The sequence below is a fragment of the Sceloporus occidentalis genome, unplaced genomic scaffold (assembly GCF_023333645.1).
Source record: "Sceloporus occidentalis isolate IW3139 unplaced genomic scaffold, rSceOcc1.0.p SCAF_1, whole genome shotgun sequence".
Classification (NCBI taxonomy): domain Eukaryota; kingdom Metazoa; phylum Chordata; class Lepidosauria; order Squamata; family Phrynosomatidae; genus Sceloporus; species Sceloporus occidentalis.
Window position 1 is genome coordinate 162,462,733 of NW_028316981.1, and position 22,220 is coordinate 162,484,952.

At 42.3% G+C, this 22,220-nt stretch overlaps 1 protein-coding gene across 3 annotated transcripts; it reads left to right on the forward strand.

The window, feature by feature from the left end:
- Nucleotides 1-921: 921 nt before the first annotated feature.
- LOC149322582 (17-beta-hydroxysteroid dehydrogenase type 6-like) lies at nt 922-20,626 on the forward strand. 3 transcript variants are annotated; one of them, XM_089480267.1, is made up of 5 exons: nt 922-970; nt 9,588-9,905; nt 15,220-15,478; nt 17,413-17,576; nt 19,525-20,626. In XM_089480267.1, the coding sequence occupies exons 1-5, from the start codon at nt 937-939 to the stop codon at nt 19,743-19,745; spliced, it is 996 nt and encodes a 331-aa protein (XP_089336393.1). In that variant the 5' UTR covers nt 922-936; the 3' UTR covers nt 19,746-20,626. The 3 variants fall into 3 exon arrangements, with proteins under 3 accessions (XP_089336393.1, XP_089336411.1, XP_089336402.1); XM_089480285.1 differs by lacking the exon at nt 922-970 and adding an exon at nt 3,594-3,741; XM_089480276.1 differs by lacking the exon at nt 922-970 and adding an exon at nt 3,595-3,716.
- Nucleotides 20,627-22,220: the final 1,594 nt, after the last annotated feature.

Below are 22,220 nucleotides of genomic sequence, written 5' to 3' on the forward strand. Positions count from 1 at the left end.
TGCCTTCCAGTGTGACTTCCTCAGGATCACTCAGTGGGTTTCCATGGTTGAGCAAAGATTCAGACAGGTCTCCCTGATCTAATCTGTACTGCAGTTTGAGACTGCTTTAACCATCATGACTCAATGCTATGGAATCACGGGATTCGTAGTTCTGTGAGGCCACTACTTGAAAATATTTCCAAAAGATATAAATTCAAAAAACCAAACCTTGATTTTTGACAAATTCAAGACCAAACTGTAGGACAACTGCAGGACAAAACTCAGCCCAAAATGCAGGGCATTGAAGAAAAATGGTGGACCTTAAATGTCCTATATTTTGGGCTGAGTTTTGTCCTGCAGTTGTCCTACAGTTTGGTCTCGAATTTGTCCTACATTTTGTCCCTGGTAAAAATGGACAATTATGGCAACCCAAGAGGCACCATTTCACTACACTATTGTATTTAATGCAACTTAAGCATTCATTACTGTTGGTATCCATGGGGGGATCCAAACTCCAGAGGATACCAAGGGGTGTAGCTGTTATATTTTTATTGCAGCTTTCTAGCAGGGAGTTAAGAGTGCCACGTGTGGACCTACTTCACAGGAATTAGATCCACATGAATGGCACTGTGAACAGGTCCTTTAGCTAAATCTACTTCGCAAATCTTGTGAAGCATATTTAGCTAAAAATTGTGACTGACCCTAGGTCAGTAACCCTCTTGATTGAGTGGAGATCTGAACCTTTTTTTGCTGATCCTAGTCTGACAATCTAGAACAAAGGTAGGAATGATGTTGCCTATCAGATGTTGCTGGACTGCGACTCCCAGCATTCCTCACCATTGGCTATTTTGGCTTGTACTGGTGTGAGTTGTATTTTAACAATATCTGGAGAGCCTCATGATTCCTATTCATGATCTAGGCTAGGCTAACAATGATTAGATTCCACTGGAAGTCAACATGGAACTGAACATTTGGCCAACGCACTATTTGGGTGAGCCTGGGCACATGAGGAACAATTTAGAATAGGCCTTCCTGCTATATTTTGGCCAGCAATTACTTGGCAAGTTCTGTGTTTTTTTAACCATAGGGGAACAATGACAACAACACAACAGACTTATCAGACCCTTGATGGGTTAACACACATGCCTGATAAGCTGTGTTTAGAATGGTGGCTCAAAAATTGTGCAAACCTGAAATAGGGAGTGTCAACAACCTGCAAAGCGAGAGGGCAAACAAAATCTGCAGATAGAATATGTGGAATGGAATTTTCCATACAGTTTTCTTTTCTTTTGGAGCATTTTTCTTACTTTGTTTTTATTATTTGAACATGGAGGGAAAAGGCATTGTTTAGGAAATTAGGAAATACGTTTCATTTCTTTTCAGGGGAAACATAGTCCCCCAAAGCTATTTTGTGTATTTGTTATCACGACTATTAAGGCTTAAATTGTGCTGGGTGACTACCGAGAGTTGGACAGTGCACTGGCCTCCCCTGAGATCTTGGAGGGTCACCCACCGTGCCCCTGGATCTTAACAAATGGGAGAAGAGAATCAACTAATCCACAGGGGCTGGGGAGGACTTTACTTTTTAAATTAAAAAAAAAAGATTGGGAAGTTTTTAAAATACAAGGCCTCTGACAGCAAATTTTCTTTTATAAGGATTTCTCCCTCTTCATTCTCCATTTAGCAGGAAGTTATTTTTAGCAGCATTGACATTGGAAGGATGGTGAAGAAGAGGTTGGGAGTAAGGCTGGACTGTGGAGGAGGCTTGTGAACCTTACTTGAGATGTTGGCTGTGTTAAGGAAAAAGCAACATGGGATATACAGTGATTGAAATAAAACTTGTATGTGAGAGTCAGGATGACTCAGCAGAAGCAAATAGAAGCCACACAGGTGTAAAAGGTAATGCAATTAACAAGTCCTAAATGCCAAGGACAGAAATGTAAAGTGGATAATTGAACACACCTGAGAATTGTTAAGTGGTCAAGGCTGAAATGATGAAATCATTAATTCTGGGTAGAAACAAGAGAACCAATGAGAGTGGATGTACACGCCCACTGGGTGGAAACTGACAAGAGTGGGTGGTATGATCCAAGGACTATAATAATGACTATGGCGGGATACATACCGCCATATAGTACGTCTTCTATATGTACTAGGGTTAGGAAGGGGCGCTGCTTCCGCACCCCCCTAAACCTAGTACGTATAGAATACGTACAAGATGGCGGCGCCCCTTCCACATGGGCGCCGCCATCTTTACGTACTGGACGCATAGCGTCCAGACGTGTCGCGGCGCCTATGACGTCGCGAGTCTGCGCCAGGTGCCTCGCGACGTCATAAAGGCGCCGCAAGAAGAAGCTCCATTTTGGAGCTTCTTTTTTGCTCCGCGCGGGAGCCGCGCGGTTTGACTCCTGCGGCTCCCTCGCGGAGCAAATGGTGCCGGCGGGAGACCGCCGCAAAGCGGCGGTCTGTATCCCGCCAATGAATCCTAATGTAATTTTGTGGGTAGTAGTAGTGGGTAGTAGTGAGGAGTTGTATTGGAGTTGTGTTGGATAGTTTTGGAGCTGTATATAGTAGAATAAAGTAGATCTTTTATATAAGACTATTGAGTTGTCTGGTGTCTTGGGTGAAGATACAAGAGCCAGCTGGATCCTGAAGAAGTGGGAAGACTTCTGTGGAAGCAAGCGTGAGAAGGCTTGGAGAGTTTGTCAGGGTCTTCAGCCTATTCTCTGTAACTCTGCTGCTTTAGAGCAAAGCTTTAACCACTGGCCAAAACTGGTCAGCGCTGGTGCGTAACAAGGTGGTGAGTTCGAGCCAGAGGTGAAGAGCTACAACTCCCATCATCCCTGACAGGCTGACCATTAGCAGCCAACTACCACACATCCCACAGGAACTTGTCTCACCTCCTCATGGGCCACTGGAAATTGTTTGGCGGGCCGCATGCAGCCCCTGGGCCATATGTTGTGCAGGCCTGCTCTAAATATTTACTATTGTTGAGTGCCTTCAAATTATTTTCAACTTATGGCAACCGTAAGGTGAACTTATCACAAGTTTTCTTGCCATGTTTTGTCCAGAGGGGGTTGAGGTTTACCATCCTGTGAGGTAGAGAGAGTGTGACCTGCCGAAGGTCATCCAGTGGCTTTCCATGGCTAACTTAGGGATTCAAACCCTGATCTCCAGAGTCACAGTCCATCAGTCAAACCACAACATCATGCTGTCACCCTGTACGAATATACAAGATATTATAGTTCTGGGGAAAAAAAGCAGGCATTTTTTCTCATCTTTCAAACAATTATGGAACATTTTGGCAAGCCTACAGTTATGCACTGGGATTGCAGCCAGAGGTGCAATCAAAAGGCAAACAGATTTGGCAGGACACTTCTATTCAACTGCAGTGTGGTTTGGCCTTGTGAGCAAACAGGAGCCATTGCCCTGAAGGAGATGCCAAGTAGCTCAGCTCCATGCCATGTGATCCTTAGGGGACTTAAATCAATACTGTATAGAGAAATTGTTGGATCACACCCAGAATGGCTGTTGCACAGATACAACCCAAGGATTTGGACTTTCACCCACTATTACCACAGAACCTGGTATTTGCTGACTTTCAGCCTATGCCAAACCTTTGTACAAATCCTGGGCTGGGATGGGTGGGAAGAGTTTTCTTACAGATACCCTTCTAGGTTGCAAAGGGCTCCCGTTTCAGACAGGTTGAACAGTCAAGGGGTGAGCTGAATTCTGAGGTAAGCAATGCCATTTAATTCTGAGGTAAGCAATGCCATTTAAGTTTATTTTCTGGCACAGGTTGCCCACGAATTTTACATAAGGGTGTGTGTGTGAGAGAGAGTCTCTGGACCTTACCACATGGGGGCTTTTTGAGCGTCACTTCGCATTGGCCAATGCGTATTTGCGTTATATAGCATTGGAGTTCCACACCTGTGAGCTCTGAATATGCATTGACCAATGCAATATAACGTGAATACGCTTTGGCCGATGCGTATTCACGGCTGGGTTCTGAACTGAAGGCAGCCGGCTCCTCCGTTTTTCGAGTCCGCAAAATTAGGGGATCAGCTGGATCCGCATTGATGGCCAGTGCGGAACCTCTGCTGCTTTGGCTGGTGTGTACATCCAATCCACTGGTTCTCCTGAAGACCATCGGTTACAAATCTCCCATGATGCTGCACTGGAATTTCCCCCTTCTCCTTCTGTTGGCCCTTTCCCCTTTCAGGACAACCGCCGGGGCTGGGGAGCGATATTTCCACTGAACGAGATAAAGCAGAAACCTTTTGTGTGCGGGGAGGGGGGAATGTATATGTATGTGTGTGTTTGTGTGTGTGTGTATACACACACACACAAAGATGTGTGTGCAAGCATATACATGCAGCATTACACTTTCAGCTGCTCCACAGTTTGTGTGTGTGTGTGTGTATATATATATATATATGCATGTGTGTATATGTATGTGTATATATACACACACACACACACACACAAAGATGTGTGTGCAAGCATATACATTCAGCATTACACTTTCAGCTGCTCCACAGTTTGTGTGTGTGTGTATATATATATATATATATGCGTGTGTGTATATGTATATGTATGTGTGTGTATACACACACACACACACACACACACAAAAAGATGTGTGTGCAAGCATATACATGCAGCATTACACTTTCGGCTATATATATATATATATATATGCGTGAGTGTGCATATGTATATGTATGTGTATATATACACACACACACAGACAGCTGTGTATGTACACATATAAATACCGCTTCACACTTTTGGCAGTAACACTATAAGTGTGTGTGTGTGTATACATACATACATACACACACACACACACACACACACATATAAACACTCAAGCAGACAGATGTGTGTGTACACATATAAATAAGGCATCACACTTTTGGCTGTGGCACAGTGTGTTTTTGTATATATATGTGTGTGTTTGTGTGTATGTGCGTGCGTGCGTGTGTGTGTGTGTGTGTATGTATATATATATATATATATATATATATATATATATATATATATATTATTATTAACCTTTATTTATAAAGCGCTGTAAATTTACACAGCGCTATACATACAATCTTTTTAATTGGACGGTTCCCTGCCCTCAGGCTTACAATCTAAAAAGACACACACACACACACACACACACACATATAAACTCTCATACAGACAAATGTGTGGGTACACATAAAAAAGGCATCACACTTTTGGCTGTACCACTATGTGTATATATATATATATATAAGTATGTATGTATGTATTTATGTGTGTGCATACACACACACACACACACACACACATATACAGATGGTGCATACCCCTTTCGTAAGTAGCTAAAGGCAGCAAATCTCGCGATATACCACGCTAAACAGTGGCCTTATTCTTCACCCCCAGAAGTTAAAAATATTGCGCCCCGTTCAGAGCCCCACAGAGCATGCGCAAAGCTTCCAATGCGCATCGGCGAACACACATTGTATTGGGCTGGTGTGGTGATCCAATCTGCACTGGCCTCGCTTTGCGTGAATACGCTTTCGCCGATGCGCAAGACCTCGATCCGGAAGGCCGCCCAGGTGTGGATGAATGATGCAATATGACGCAAATACGAATCGGCAAAGCGTATTCAGAGAGCGCGAGTGTGGATGAATGATGCGATATGACGCGAATATGAATCGGCCAATGCGAACTGACGCTCAAAAAGCCTCCGTGTGGTAAGGTCCTCCCTCTCTTCCTCTAACAATGAGCTGTATGTATAGAACAAAAACAAGCAATGGGTTATGCATGAGCAGTGGGTTATGAATCCTAGCAAAGTTTTCCCCAGAGAAGTTGGGTTGGCAAGACATTGAAGCAAACATCTACTACTATATCATTAGAATTCTAGCACATGCATATAAAACAGGAATTTTATGGACATATGTAAGAATACTCATGCATATAGTATTGTGGGGTGCACATAAACACCATTGCCATTATCAGCTGTAAACCTGTGCATGTGCCTTCAAGTCATTTGTTGACTTATGGCAATCCCATGGATTTCATAGGGTTTTCTTAAGCAAGGAAGACTCTGCAATATAGCCTACAGCACCTGGCATTTGTTGGGGGTCTCCTATCCAAGGGAGCATCTACACTGTAGACTTAATGCAGTTTGACACCACTTTAACTGCCATGGCTCCTTCCTATAGAATCCTGGGATTTGTAGTTTTCTGAATCACACCAGAGAAGACTAAAGACCTTGTAAAGCAAAAAAATCTCAGGATTCCATAGCATGGCTCTACAGCATTTAAAGTGGTATCTAACTACATTATTTCTACAGTGTAGAAGCACCCCAACAACTAACCACAAGTGACCTTGCTCACTGGGGGCTAAACTAAACATTAGTTTGGCATGCTGTTGCTTCCGTTTTGTTGTTGTTGTTAAGTATATAGTCAGTAGTCACGAAACTCCAAAATCATGCATCAGGACCAGGGGAAGAGGCTTTAATTGTTTGCAACTGCCATGTCCCGGTAGCAAACGCCTTCTCCCAGCAAGCTTGGAAAAGTTAAAATTGTGAACCAGAACATTCAGAATTGCCTAGTAAACAATGCCACTTTTCCAAAATGTGCCCCCCCCCCCCACCCTTGGATCTGCTATTAAGCTATGCATTATCAAGCTACTTTGCCCCTGGGGTAACATGATTTGTCCTTGTGTCAATAAAGTCAATAAAATAGTTGACTTTTCCACTTGCTAAGTTAATTGTAGTGGAACCAGATAGATTAGGTTGTAGGTGTGGTGCAGTATAGAGGCTGAAGTTGCATTCCTATGCGCACCACTTCTTGTTGTTGTGTCCTTTCAAGTTGTTTCTGATTTATGGTGACCCTGAGATGAACCTATCATGGGGTTTTCTTGGCCAGATTTGTTTAGAGGAGGTTTGCCATTGCCTTCCCCTCAGGCTGAGAGCATATGACTTGCCCAAGGTCACCCAATGGGTTTCATGGCTGAGATGGGATTCCCTGGTCTCCATAGTTGCAGTCCAACATTCAAACTGCTATGGCACACTGGCTCATGACACAATGGTGATTATCATATGGAGGCTTACCGTGGCTAAAACGTGGCTAAATCATTCCCAAAGTGCATGGGTGTGATAGCCAATTGAGCTTACTTCTCGTGATTTAATTATCACTGATGTCCCGCTCCTCTCCCGTCATCAAAGCATTTACGGAGCAGCCATTTCTCAAATAACGGAACTCCCCGTTGTTGAAAAATGGCTGCTCTGCGAATGCTTTGATGACGGGAGAGGAGCGGGACATCTCAATGCGATTAAATCACGAAAGGCAAGCGCGATTGGCTATCACACCCATGTGCTTTGGGAATTTTTTAGCCACGTTTTAGCCACAGTACCGCCATGTGGTAATTGCCTTTCTTCTGAGTAGACAGTTATAGGCTTGGTCTGTAGGATGTGAGTGAAGATGTGGCTAGTTCAAATCATACCTCTGCCATTTTATTCATTTATCTATTTTTAAAAGAATCCATCTGTGTCAGCCTTTAGTAAAAACTCTCAGGGTGCTGAAAAATAAGATATCAAAAAAGTTGTTGTATGCCTTTAAGTCAACTCTGAATTATGGTGACTTTTTCATAGGGCTTTCTTCTTAAGATCTGTTCAGGGGAGGTTTGCTATTGCCTTCCTCTGAGAATGAGAAAATGGGACTTGCCCATTCCATGGCCCAGTGGGGATTTGAACACTAGCCTTGTCCAACACTCAAACAAATGCTTCACACTGGCTCTGTGATAGCCCTGCCATTTTATTCATTTATGTATTTTTTTTTAAAAGGTCTTACTTTAAAGAAAAGAAAAAAAAGCTCAGTGTGGCTTATGGCTAGGTAACATAATACTGCTCCCACTTAGCAGTGGTTGATTTTTCATCACCTTGGGACTTTATGCCCCTTTTGCTCTAAAGTAGGAGTGGAAAACAAGGACTGGAGTTTCAGTCCAGTTCATGTCATTGGATTGTAAGTCAAAACATCCCTCATTGGCTGTACTGCCTGGGCTTGATGGAAAGTGCATCCTGACAACATCTGGAGAGCCACATGTTTGTCACCCTTATTTGAAGGGAAGAAACCAAACTTAAAATTGTGATCAAGGACAAGTTCAGTGGAGTACAATGGAGTGGTAGTTGTTTTAAATCTTCCTAAAGTGGTACTATTTGTACAAAATCTTCACAGAAAAAAAGATCAAGAAAGTAATGTTTCCCGATCAGTTGTAACTGAGAATCAGTGTAAGGCAAATATAAGATAAACTGGTCCTGGTCCTGGGGCAGTTGGCAGTAGTTAATTGTTTTTCCGTACTATAGTTTCTAAGCCCAGCAATGGCACAGTTTTGTCTGAACTTGTAAGTGAAACTGATGCCATGTCAGCGTGGGTGTCATGATGCTTGAACTGATGATGGTCATTGTATTTTTGTTTAAACATGTTTATTTGTTTATATTTTATTTGTTCAGACCTTTCTATACAGTTCTTCCTTCCAAATGTTCTTGAGTAATTTAGGATATTGCAGCATAACGGCTCTGAAATGTGATTTAAAAAATATAGGTTGAGTGGCCCTTACACAAAATGCTTGGCACTAGAAATATTTTGGATTTTGGAATATTTGCACATACATGAGATATCTTGAATATGGGACCAAAGTATAAATATGAAATTTATTTATATTCCATAAACACTTTATACACAGAGCTTTAAGGTAACTTTATACGCAAGATTTTAAATATTTTTGTGCAAGAAACAAAATTTGTGTACACTGAACCATCAGATAGCAAAAGTGTCACTATCTCAGGCACTCATGTGGACAATTTTGGATTATTTTGGATTTTGGATTTCCAGATCAGGGAGACTAAACCTGTAATAAAGCACTGATAAAACAGTAAAATACAGGTATAGCTTAACAAAGTAGATGTGTTCCTGGGTGTCTTTAACTGAAATCTTGATATCAGAATTAGAAATAATATAGAAAGAACAGGGATAGGTTCCTACAGCACAAAAAGGAATAGCAATTTAACATGTTTGAACAAATGTTTTATCCAAAACTGACAAGGTGTATATGTGAGGTGAAACCAGGTAACTCTTGCGTAATTAAACAAAAACTATTTGAATGTTCTAGAGACTGTTTGAAAGTTTCTTCTAAATGCATCCTGAGCTATTTTTTTCTTTCTTTCATCAGCTTCCACTTTCCTTATGATTTTGATTTCACTGGTAAAACTTATAGATTTTTACCTTCAACCTATTGCAGTACTACCCTTAGCATTACCCTCTGTTAATTTTTCAACAGATTTAATTTTAGTTAATATGACAAGCGCAGACATTGACCCCTTTGTAGGGAATGGCATCTATTCAGGAAAAGGGGCAATGAACTGTAGGGTGGAATGGTAAGTACTGTATGGTTTATTTAATCATTACCTTACCTTTCTCCCTAATCCTTTGGACAGAGCAAACTATTATCTGAGCTTCCTGATGTTAATGTTAAAATAATACATGGATGAAATTAAATCTGGGCTATGTGTATGTGGAAATACCAACACTCTGCGTTTTGTTTTATCTTGTTTTAATTCACAGCAAGCATGTGGTTCTATCTGGCACTGGCAGTCTTGCTGTACTTTTTAATACGGTTGTATCGGGAGACAAAGATTGTGGAAAACCTCACAGAGAAATATGTCTTCATCACCGGCTGCGACTCTGGTTTTGGGAACAAGCTAGCTAAACAGCTGGATATTCAGGGTCTACATGTGTTGGCGGCCTGTTTCACCCAGAAAGGGGCAGAAGAGTTGGAGAGACTCACATCTGATCGGCTGAAAACCACCATTTTGGACGTCACCAGCACAGAGAGTGTGGCAGCAGCAACCGAGTGGGTGAAAGAACATGTTGGGAACAAAGGTACAGTAGGTGACTCCTTCCTCCTGTTCTTGCAGATTTTTCAGGATCTGGGCTTCAGGATGAAGCATGTTGTAGAAAGTGTTATCTTTTTAGATTGGTACCTCAAAAACAGCCATAGTTATTTGGCATCTGAGGAAGTAGAATAAAGTCTAGGAAAGCTCATGTTGCCAACTTCTTTCTTTCAGTTAGTCTCAAAGGTGCTACAAGATCTCTCTACATACTGATTCTACAGACTAACACAGCTATATCTTTGAAGCCATAGTTGTAGTAATTTATTACATTTTTGTGTACTGGAAATATTTTCTGATTTGTTGTTGTTGTTGTGTGCCTTCAAGTCATTTCCAACTTATGGTAACCCTAAGGCAAAACTATCACAGGATTTTCTGGGGCTGAGTGTGTATGACTCACCCATGATCACCCAGTGGTTTCCATGGTCAAGTGGGGAATCGAACCCTGATCTCCAGAGTTATAGTCCAATACTCAAATCACACTATCATGCTGGCTCTTGGCTGATTTCTATACCCTTACAATATCAAAGAACCACACCTTTCTCACTGGCTGGCGTCACAGGTCACTAGCTAAAGAGGTTTTCAAATAGCAAGACTCCAGAAACTGTTGGACTTCCAACTCTTGGACTCCTTCACTTTTTGCCCTGTTGGCTGGAGCTTCTGAGAGTTGAAGTCTAACAAAGGTCCAAAACACATTGCAGAAATAATCCAGTTTGAGACTGCTTTAACAGTACTGGCTCAGTGCTAGGAAATCCTGGGGATTATAGTTTATTTTGGCATCAGAGCTCTGACAGAAAAGGTTAAATGGCTCACAAAACTACATTTTGCAGAATTTCCTACTATTGAGCCAGGGCAGTTAAAGCAGTCTGAAACTGGCTTATTTCTGTAGTGTGTTTTGGACCAAAGTTTGGAGGCTCCACTGCTCTTGGTTCAGAATCATGTCCTAAGGAGCTGGCTTTATGTATCACAAAACAACTCTAAATGGGTTTCCAGGCTAATTTATTGTTGTATTATATTATCAGAGAGGGAAATAAATACATATGCTTTGGATCATCTTGTGTCAGGGACCAAAATATTGTAATTGGACTACTCTGTGGGAGGTCATGGGAGATGGCCTTCTCACCTGAGAGTGCCCTCCTCTTGGAAGGCTGAATGGTGCCAATGTTAGTTTCTTTCCAGTACCACACCAACATGTGGCTTCTTATTAAAGTCTTCCACAACTCATTTATTTCAAAGTATGCATGGTTTTAAAATGTTCTAACTTTTAAAGTGGTTTTAACTGTTGCTATATTTAACATGAGTGCCAGCATGGTATAGTGGTTTTAGTGTTGGACTACCACTCTGGGGACCAGGGTTCAAATCTCCGCTTGGCCATGGAAACCCACTGGCTTACCTTAGGCAAATCACACTCTCTCAGCCTCAATGGAAAGCAAAGGCAATCTCCCTCTGAACAAATCGTGTCAAGGTTGTTGGAGCATTTGCGCGACCATCAGTATACACCTTTGAAGCAGTACGCCTGGATCCAACACCAAAGAGGCACTCTGAGCTTGTGCTGACTGGAGAAAACCATTTCCCACACAGAGAAGCAGCAAACAACATGCTGAGCTTTCAGTCTGAGGCATTTTAATCTTTGTTCCACTATATACAAATCAGTACTCACACGGACAGAATCTCATGCCCATATAATACACCATTTGGCACCCACACTGGGCACTGGATCTCCTCCGTTATACAGTGCTGCTTACGCGGAAGCCGCACGACTGGAGAATGAATGGTGTGTGTGCTTGCAGTGCACGTGCTCTCCTGCGCTGAAAGCACAAGCCTCATTCAATCAAATGAGACTTGAGCTTATGCGTTCAGCTTATGCCGGGGGGGGGGGGGGTCCTGGACGGATCCCCCGTGTAAGCCGAGGGACCACTGTACACATTTGACATCTCCAGGCACTTAGTCCAGCCTCTTCCCAGTGTGTCACATCTATACAAGTCCCCCATGTGGCATGACTTTTTGCCACTTGCTGATTTTATGTCCTGCCATAATTGCATCATATCCCATTGCTTCATCTGGATTTAAATACCTACTCATCATGGCTTCCTTTGACTTATAGTAACCCTCTTACCCTTGTCCCATATCTGGCCATTTTCCAGGATCCCTCAATCCTGACAAAGGTTGCCATAAATTAGAAATGATTAGAAGACAGCAACAACAACAGTATTTAATATGTTTTGATCTAGTTTAAACAATTTATGACTTTAATCTGGATTTTTAATATGTTGTTGATTTTCTACACCACCCTGAGATTCCATGATAGCATAGAAGTGTTTTAATAAGAAATAAAGAAATACTGTATACTTCTTCCTCTCAGGCAGCAAAGTATCTGGAGTTGGCCTTGCTTTGTGGCCCTGCTGAGAAGATCCCATTATCTCAATCACCAACCAGCTCTAAATAGAGCAAATGGTGACAGCCACATTTATATTCAGGCACCAGTGTGCCCTGTTTGTCTAAGGGGTTGTTCTCACTTACGATTTACAATGATTTAAAATACACCAGTTTTGGTAAAACCGATTCAAAATAACACGGGAGTTATCCCACATTCCAAATCGCTTTTTTTCTTCATTCTCATTTACCAACTGATTCGCTTTAAATGATCCGCTTTCGTTCCTATTCAATAATGAATCGGTGTATATATAAACCGGTTTTAGCGGTATTTCATTCGCATTCACCTTTTTTGGCTGTCAATCAAAGCGATGTCATCATGATGTCACAATAATTCAGAGTAACATGCACCTGCGTTCCCACTACCTGACCGTTTTTAATTTGTTTTAAATTTCGCTTTTTTTTTTAAAAAGAGCCAATGAGGAGGCGCTTAAAGTGCCTATGAGCCTATGAGCCTAAGCTCTGAGTCCTGTAATTTCTGGTCTCTCTTACTTTTTTTATTCGTGGGGAAGGATAGTTGAGGAGAGAGAAAACTGCCTCCCCAAAGCACTTCTGCTTGGCTGCCTTGGAAGAAAGACCCCAGAGAGGCTGGGGGAAGTTCCTCCAGCAAGCAGTCATCCTTCTGGCTTGGAGATTTGGGGAGTGATTTTTTTGGAGGGGCGGCAGCCAATGAAAATCGTCTGCATCCGAGGCTCTTCTGTTGCGTCTCCCCAGACAAGAAGGAGCCTTATTCATCCTCTTCTGTGTCTCCCCATATTAACTGCCATAACTCAGTGCTAGGGAATCCTGGGAATGGTAGTTTATTATGGCACCAGCACTCTCAGGTAGAGGAGGATAAATGTCTCACAAACACAACAGTTCCCATAATTCCCATAATATAATATGCATGTGTGTGAGAGCATTCATATATAAACATGTGTGTACACACACACACACACACACACACCTACCTACCTATCTATATAGTGTGTGTGCCTGTGTTTTCGCCAAATCAGATCAAGGAGGAGAAGGCAGAGGGCTTCATTGGGGAAAGAATCCCATAGTTCCTCTGGAAAGAGCTTCGGTTCCCCAAATTCACTTTGCCTGAAGCCTCCCCCATTGATTTCTGGGCTGTCTGGAGGGCTCCTTGGCTGTCTGGAGAGCCATGAAGTGGGGATATGTCCTGCAAAACCCATCCCATGGTTCCTCTGGAAAGAGCCTCGGTTCCCCAAATTCGCTTTGCCTGCAGCCTCCCCCATTGATCTCTGGGCTGTCTGGAGGGCTCCCTGGCTGTCTGGAGAGCCATGAAGTGGGGATATGTCCTGCAAAACCCATCCCATAGTTCCTCTGGAAAGAGCCTCGGGTCCCCAAATTTGCTTTGCCTGACCCATTGATCTCTGGGCTGTCCTCCAAAGCCCATCTGGTGCTCAAGCAGAGGTGAAAAAGAAAGAATAGTTAAAAATGGTGTTCAATGGCTCTCCTCACACATCGGTCTATGAATGAGGAGCAGAGGGGAGGTTGCAATCCACCGGAGGAAAGGCTATTATGTGAATGGAAGAAAATGGCGCTGGCGATGCAGAAAGAAACCAAAGAGGGTGACACCCCCAGGCCAGCCCATCGTGCTCCGCTCCTCCCATCCAGTTAACCCGATTCAGAGGCTGAATCGTTCCTATTTAAATACTCCGATTCCTATCCTGAATCAAGGAAAAATAGAAGGGTCGACCCTTCTATTTTTTTACTCCGGTTTATAAGCCTCTAACCCGGATTAAATAAAATACACCAATTCAGATTCGAATCGTAGTGGAAATGATATCGGGTTAATCTAGAACTGTTCTAGAGTTAATTCGCGTTTCAGTAGGAACGCTACACCTTGAATTCAATTTGTAAACCGGAGTATAAGCCAGTGAGAACAACCCCTCAATATCAGGTGGCAGGAAGGAGATGTCTTTCCTATACAAAAATAAACAGACCATGAAACAAGCAAAGGCTTCTCTGTTCCTTCACTCTAGCTCACTATAAGTACTGGAACAGGGTTTAGACAAATGTACTTCAGCATATGCTTTGACATTTCACAGATGAAAACCAGGACACATGTGACCAAGCCAAAAGAGAGTGTGGCCAAGATAGCAAAGTTATTAATGAAGAGGAACACAGAGGCTAGGAGAGGCTGCAGTTTGCTTTTGCCTGAGCCAAGTGGGAAGGACAAGATTATGCCCCCTCCTCTCCTCTGCACCCACTAAACTGACTGTAAATGACTTTTGCACATTGAACTGAAATAAATCAAAGACAAAGGGAGAAAGTGGAAAGAGGAGAGAGAAACTGGGACATTTTGAAAGCTGCAGAAAAAGTGGGATGACAGAAGATTAATTAGGACTATCCCTGCTAATTATGCTAAATCAGGACAGTTGAAGTGTATACTTCAAGCAATGTAGGTCATTTGAGGGGGGCTAAATTAAAAAAAAACACTACCCACCAACACTTACATGTGAATGTGACAGATATATACAATTATCTGTTTAGAGTAAACAGATTATGCTGCAAATCTGAATACCCTTGCTACGGAGTACTGTGCTTTACTCCCTTGCTAGGGAGTAAAGCACAGTACTGCATACTTCTAGGTAAACCTGAACAGGACTGTACTGCTTGCTTGAGTGGGCACAGTCTAGTCTCCCAGATATTGTTGGACACTAGCATAGGCACTGGTGCCTAATGCTGGGAGTTTCAGTCTAAAAATTATATGGCTTTTGTCCATATAATTTTTAATCCTTGGTTTACAAAGGCTTGCTGGTGGAACTATGTAAGAACTCCCACCTCAACAAAGTTTTTAATTGTTTGGTGCTGTTCTGTTGTATATATTTCCTTCTATGCTTACATGGCACTCTTTTCTCTTACAGGTCTCTGGGGCTTGGTAAACAATGCAGGCATTATCCAACCTGTTGGCCCCAATGAATGGATGACCAAACAGGACTTTGAGAAAGTACTGAATGTCAACCTCCTTGGGCTGATTGATGTGACGGTGCACATGTTGCCTCTGGTGAGGAAGGCCAGGGGAAGGATTGTCAATGTGGCCAGCATCCTGGGTCGACTGTCTTTCTATGGAGGAGGCTACTGTCCCTCTAAGTATGGGGTGGAGGCTTTTTCTGACTCCCTCAGGTAATCTTGAACCACTTCCAATGTCAGACTCAACAAACCATTATGTCAGCTCTCTTGATGTTTGATGAATTAAAGCTCCCATCAGCACTAGTTACCATAGCCAACATTGAGGAACTATGGGAGGTGCAGTCCAACAACGTCTGGTGGGTGGACCACATTTGCTCACTTTTATGCTAAGTGGTCTCCAAATGGCTCTGCTGTCCAGATTAAGAGATATCGGGTAGAAGAGATTATGATAATTTGGGATTTGGATAGCTGGTTTTATTAAAGGGTGTGGACTATTCTTTTCTTAGTTCTTTGTAAAATCAATGTAGAAAACAGTAATTAATTTTATGCTAAGTGGTCTGGTTTTAAGACCCTTCTATGTCTGGATTGAAGTGATGCCTGCTTTGTTCCTCAGCCTAATTTCAAAAGCCCTCTGCAAGGGATCAGGTGGCGGAGGGTGGGGAGAGAAGTAGGTTAAAGTATTTATCAAATGGGTTAGAAGCAGCCCCAATGTAACCATATTTTTTGCAATATTTCTGGATTGACAAGCAGAGAATAATAGAATCATAGAATCAAAAAACCAGAGTTGGAAAAGACCACCAGAGTCATCCAGTCCAACCCCATTTGTCATGCAGGAATACACAATCAAAGCACTCCTGACAGATGGCCATCCAACCTTTATTTTAAAAAATTAATGTGCCCCAGTTCAGTAATCAGCCGTCATGTCAGTGTTTTGGTATCCAAGGCCATTATGCATTTGAATGACTCTGGGAACATAAAGTAGCTACCAATAATGCTCATGAACAATCAAATTAAAGATGGTTTTCCCCTATGTCATTCCTATTGCACTACTGTCTGTTGCTGAATAAAATTGGATTGTCATACCAGATATACTGAAAAACGGCCAATTTAATTTTCTTGAAATACAGCTACAGATGAAAATCTTCATTTATTTGATTCATATGAGAACAACACACTTCAAAAGTTTTATAGGCAACAGCTGACATTATGATAGTTTTTGTTATGGGAATGTTTCAACATTTTTCACAGTTCTGAAATTTGGGGGGAAATTCTGTTTGTGCAAAAAGTATTGTTTTCACCCCCTCCAGATCCCATGATTTAGCACAGAAAACATTTATTTTGCATGTTACACAGTTTTAATGCAAAACCATATTTTCTTTTTGCATAAAACCCTCAGAAACCAACAACTCCAAACCTAACAAAGTAGGGTACTGCTCCCTGCACTGAAGGATTAAAAAAAAGAAAATCTTTTAGTAGTTGAGAATGTTTACAGTGGGGTGAGCATTATGTTGAATAGTGCGGATACCCAATTGGCATAGCCCACAGCCAACACATTGATACATGATACATTTTGTATCACTGAGGAATAGAATTTGGAAATATGTTTACATCCCTATAATCCACTGGGGGAGAGAGACAAATGTCTTTTAATCAGTGTTTTTAAGGCTTTTCTTCTTAGGGATATTAGCATTCTATTTATTTTTTTTATTATGCCAGGGACTGGTACCATATCTATGACTATTGGCTACAACTAGCTGAAAATGCTGATTGCATTTAAGACAGCATTGAATACACATCTCTTCTGGCAGCCCTATTGAGTCAATTTTAAATCACAATTTTTAAAAATTTGTATATGAACTCTTATGAGTCCATTTTAATGATTTTATAGTGCTGTGTTTAAACTGTAGGTTTATGTGTTTTTAATTGTGTTTTATATTTTAACCTGTTTGCACCCCATTTCAAGCCTTGAGGGGAGGAGGGAAAGAAATAAAATTTATTATTATTATTATTTATCATTTCCTGGAAACTTTCCATGGCTCATAGACTAGCACAGTTCCAGGGGCCACCACTTTGGGCAGCACTGATATATACAACAGGGACTGTGCAGTCTGCTTACAACTTTCTCTTAATCATGTATATCTTTCTAGGCGTGAGCTGCAGCCATTTGGGGTGAAAGTAGCCATAATAGAGCCAGGCTACTTCCTGACATCCATGACCAGTGCCCAATACAACCTTGACTGCTTGGACCTTCAGTGGACCAGCACCCCACAGGAAATCAAAGACAGCTATGGCCACACCTATTTCAACAATTGTGAGTCCTTTATGTGAAGAGAATGGGGAGGCTTTGTTGGTGGGCAGGATCTTGTTTGTTTATGGTGGTGGTGGTGCGGGGAGATTCTGTTTATTTGCTAACCATGAGTATAAAGATTCTATATACTACCTGGCTTAGTAGATGCAACAGCTAGTGGGGCCTCACCATCAATTTGAAAGATGGAATGTTTATAGAGCTTGGACTACAAGTCTCAGAATCCCGGGGGACCACAAGGGGGTACTGGGATAATAAACCTTTTGGGCTTATTACAAAGTCTGCTTCAAAATGCATGATGGTTCAGAGCTTGAAAAAGTTCAGTTTTTGGACTATAACTCCCAGAATCCCCCATGTTGGCTAGGGGATTCTGAGTTATAAAGTGGGCCCTTGGTTTCCACTAGGACTAGGGTTTGGTTGCAGGAACCTCCATGGATGGTTATGGGATCCCCAGTGGATATTATAGGCCCGGGACATACCGCCAATAAGCAACGTACCAGGGCCAATACTAGGGTTAGGGACCACGTGGCAACTTCATGGTCCCTAATCCTAGTACGTACATATGGCGTAACAATGGCAGCGCCCTGTGTACACGGGCGCTGCCATTGTTACGTAAACACCGTGCGGCGTACGCATATTGCTGCATGGCGCTTACATAACGAGTGCACCAGTGGTGCACTTGTTATGCCGTTATGTGGCTTTAAAAGAACCCACTTTTCTCGGGTTCATTTTCCTCCGCAAGGAAGCCATGCGGTTTGGCGGCTGTGGCTTCCCTCTGGAAGAAAAACAGGCGCTGGCAGGCCGCTGTTTTTCGGCAGTCTGTACTGCACCATAGTCTGTGGATACTCAAGTCCCATTAAATACAACGCTAGAGTAAATTGATGTCCCTTATACAAAATGGCGAAATCAAGGTTTGCTTTTTGAAATTTATATTTTTAAAAAATATTTTATAAGTCATGGATGGTTGAATCCATGGATACGGAGGGCCAACCGTAATATAAACTTTCCCAAGCTCTGATCCATATTAGAAATGTTACTTTTGAGATTATAACTCTCAGAAACCCCAGGCCAGAATGGCCAATGGCCATGTTTAGTGTGAGATTTTGAGAGCTATAGTAAAAAAATGGAACTTTTCCAAATCCTCTTCTTAGATGCGCTATATAGCCCTCTCTGCCTTGATATTTCATTGCCTCTAGTCTATCATACCCTGTGTGAAGGGGCAGTGGCTCTAGCATGGGGAAGAAGCAGAGAGACTGCTTGATTTTGCCACTGCCAAGTTTGTAGGACCTTGATACACTTTTGCTTCCTGGGTCAACAGTGGCACAGGTTAGCCATCCAGGAACTGTCCTCTCAGTTTGGAAATCAAATAATTCATTTTAAAACACTTAGCCACAACCTGCTTCCCCTCTCTTGACAAGGCATAATCTCAATTTATATGTAATTTCACAATGGGACGGACTTTCCAAATTCGGAATGTATTTCTGAAGGAGAGAAATGCACTGTCAATATATTCACTCATGCCATTACAGGTTGAGTCTCCCTTATCCAAAATGCTTGGGATCAGAAGTGTTTTGGATTTCAGTTTTTTTAAATTTTTATTTTGGAATACCTGTAATGACATATCTTGGAGATGGGAGCCAAGTCTCAACACAAAATTCATTTATGTTTCATAAACATCTTATACACACAGTCTAAAGGTAATTTTATACAATATTTTCAATACTTTTGTGTGTGCAACAAAGTTTATGTACACTGAACCATCAGAAAGGAAAGGAGTCACTATCTCAGCCACCCATGAAAATTGTTTTGGTTTTTAGAATATTTCTGGTTTTGGAATTCTGCTTAAGGGAGACTCAACGTGTATATCTAGTGTTACTCTATTTTCTGGTATCATTGTATTTTGGAGTACAACTATTTTCACTGAACTCCCCCTGTCTGTTTGTCTTTCATACAGTTTACAAGTCTTTAAAAGAAAATCTTAATTCTCGGTGCAGCACAAACCTCTTCCTGGTCACAGATTGCATGGAACATGCCTTGACGTCCCAGCATCCACGTACACGCTATTCTGGGGGCTGGGATGCCCAGTTCTTCTTTGTTCCTCTCTCTTACTTGCCCACAGCCTTGGCAGACTTGATCCTCACCTGGTCATGGCCAAAACCTGCTCAAGCTGTATAAGGTGGAGCAGAAAAGTTTGGGGGTTATTTCTTAGAGGGGGATGAGGCTGAGAGTTAGTTTTTGCCCATCATGCTGGATACCAGAAAAGTGTCTTTAAGTATATAGATCAGGGGTAGGCAACCTTTTTGAGCCGGGGGCCGGGTTGCTGTCCCTCAGACAACTGGGGGGGCCGAAGCCAAAAAATAATAATAATTAAATAATTTTTTTTAAAAAATTAAATATATAAATAAACCAGGACAAATGTAGGACAAAATTTTCAAATGGAAGACACTTTTTTTTAAAAAAAATGTAGGACACATGAAAAAATTTGCTGATTTTTTAAAAAATGTTAATATAAATGCATGTTTCTGAGACTTCTATAGACAATTGCCCCCCAAAGGCCCCGGCGGCAATCGGCGGCAGGACTGGGCTGGGGCCGGTCCCAAGGCCTTGCCGGGCCGCATCCGGCCCGTGGGCCACAGGTTGCCTACCCCTGATATAGATACTGAAGCAGGTATCTTCACTTTTGGATTTACTTTGTTGTTGTTTTAACCAGAGCCTGAAGATTATTGAACCAGAGCCAGATACAACAAACTTGCATTGAGCGTTTAAGAACTGGGTCTCCCGAAATACAAGCTGAGCCTAGCAATTTGTTTTTAGCACCAACTGAATTGAGCCCACAGTTCTTTCATATTGTTGGTGGGGTTGACATTATTCCAAAGTTATACAATGTAGCCCAATTAAAGAGGAGTGCTAGGAAAAGAAAAACAAATTTTTGAACTGTGAATATCAGAATCCCCCCTCTTCTTAGACACAATCACAGACCTATAGCTATCACCACTTGAATCCCATTCCCTCTATTTCTGCATGTAATTGATTAAAAAAAGCTTTCTATTAAGGTATGTATGTGGTACAACATTCTGATATGTTTCTTCATTCTTTGTTGTTGTTTTTGTGTGCCTTCAAGTCATTTATGACTTCTGGGGACCCTAAGCCAAACCCATCCTAGGGTTTTCCTGGCAGGATTTGTTCAGAGGGGTTTGCTATTGCCTTCCTCTGGAGCTGAGAGAGTGTTACTTACCCAAGGGCATCCTGTGGATTTCTGTGACCAAGCAGGGATTAGAACCCTGGTCTCTTAGAGCCTTAGTCCAACACTATGCTGAATCCATTCCTTTAATATCCTCCAACATTTCAAAGATGAAAACTGGGACATATGTGGCCAAACAACATCAGAGTGTGGTCAAGTTATTAATGAGGAAGAACAGATAAGCTAGTACAGGTATAAGCTGTTGCAGGTTCCTTCTCTCCCTCCTTTCTTCTTTCTGTTGAATTATTTAGTACAAATTACTTTTGTACTTTGAACTCAGTTTGTGCCAGTAAGCTGAGGACAAAGAGAGAAGGTGAGAGAAGAAGAGAGAAACTGGAACATTTAAAAAGTGGGAGATGGAGGATTAATTAGACTGTACCTGGTAAATGGGAGCATTTGGGGAATATGTTTATGTGTGTAAATGAGGCTAATGTTCTCTCTCTTTTTAAAAACAATATCCTTTTAATTTAACACCAAAATAGTGTATGGAGATGATGCACTGAGATTCAGGGAAAGACATGGTTGTATGGGTTGTAAGCCAACAAGCTTCCATTCAAGACCCACCCATTCTAAACTACTTTGCATTACAATAGTGACAGCTGACAACAACACATTGTTTCTAGGAAATGCCCCCACCGCATTCCCTTATTTTGAGGATTTCAGCTACCCTATATACTCATCTAGAAGTCAAAAAATTTAAGCTAAAAAATTGACCCCAAAAACTGGGTCAACTTATACACGAATTAATATAGTAATGCTGCTTAAAAATGGCAGCAGTGGCTTTGGGGGATTTTCCAGGGGATGGGATGAAACAGCTCGAGGACATGTAGGACAACCTCCAGAGAACAAGTATGCTGATGGTCGTGGTGGTGGTGGGGTTCAAGGTGTCCTCTGGAGGTTGTCCTATGTGTCCTCCAGCTCCTCCGGAAGCCACTTTGTCCCGTCCCTGCTGAGGGCTGCCAAGCAGGATACCTGTGTAGGACGGATGGGTTCACCATGCCCTTCCAGGGACCCCCTGATGGAGCAGCTTCCCTCAGGACCACCTTGAGGCTCCTGCCTCAGAGCAGAGCCAGGCGGTGGGGAGGAGTTGGGTGGCAGGGAGGAGGAATCCCGGAGGGAAGGGCGGCAAGGGGTCCCCCTTCAAGGAAGCAAAGTCTGAGGGGTGCCAGCCCAGCTTGGCTGAGCTGGTGGGGAGGGCCACCAAGGAGGAAGATGACATTGCAGTCACTGGAGCAGGCCTCCTTCCCCGGTGGAGTGGAGGCAAGGAGGAGCACAATTAGTAACCAGGTGCTGTTTGGGTCCTCCCGGCTAAAGGCAGCCAAGAAAGGCAGCAGTAGTGGATGGCTCGGTGGGGGGGGGGGAAGGATCTCTACACTCCATCACTTGTCTGCCTTTAAAAAAAATGAAAG

What these genes read in the sequence shown, in the direction of transcription:
- LOC149322582 (XM_089480267.1), top strand. Translation starts at nt 937, where the DNA reads ATGGAACTGAACATTTGGCCAACGCACTATTTGG. An exon ending in AGAACATGTTGGGAACAAAG is followed by an intron (nt 9,906 to 15,219) that starts GTACAGTAGGTG and finishes TTTCTCTTACAG; the next exon opens with GTCTCTGGGGCTTGGTAAAC. An exon ending in GCTTTTTCTGACTCCCTCAG is followed by an intron (nt 15,479 to 17,412) that starts GTAATCTTGAAC and finishes ATATCTTTCTAG; the next exon opens with GCGTGAGCTGCAGCCATTTG.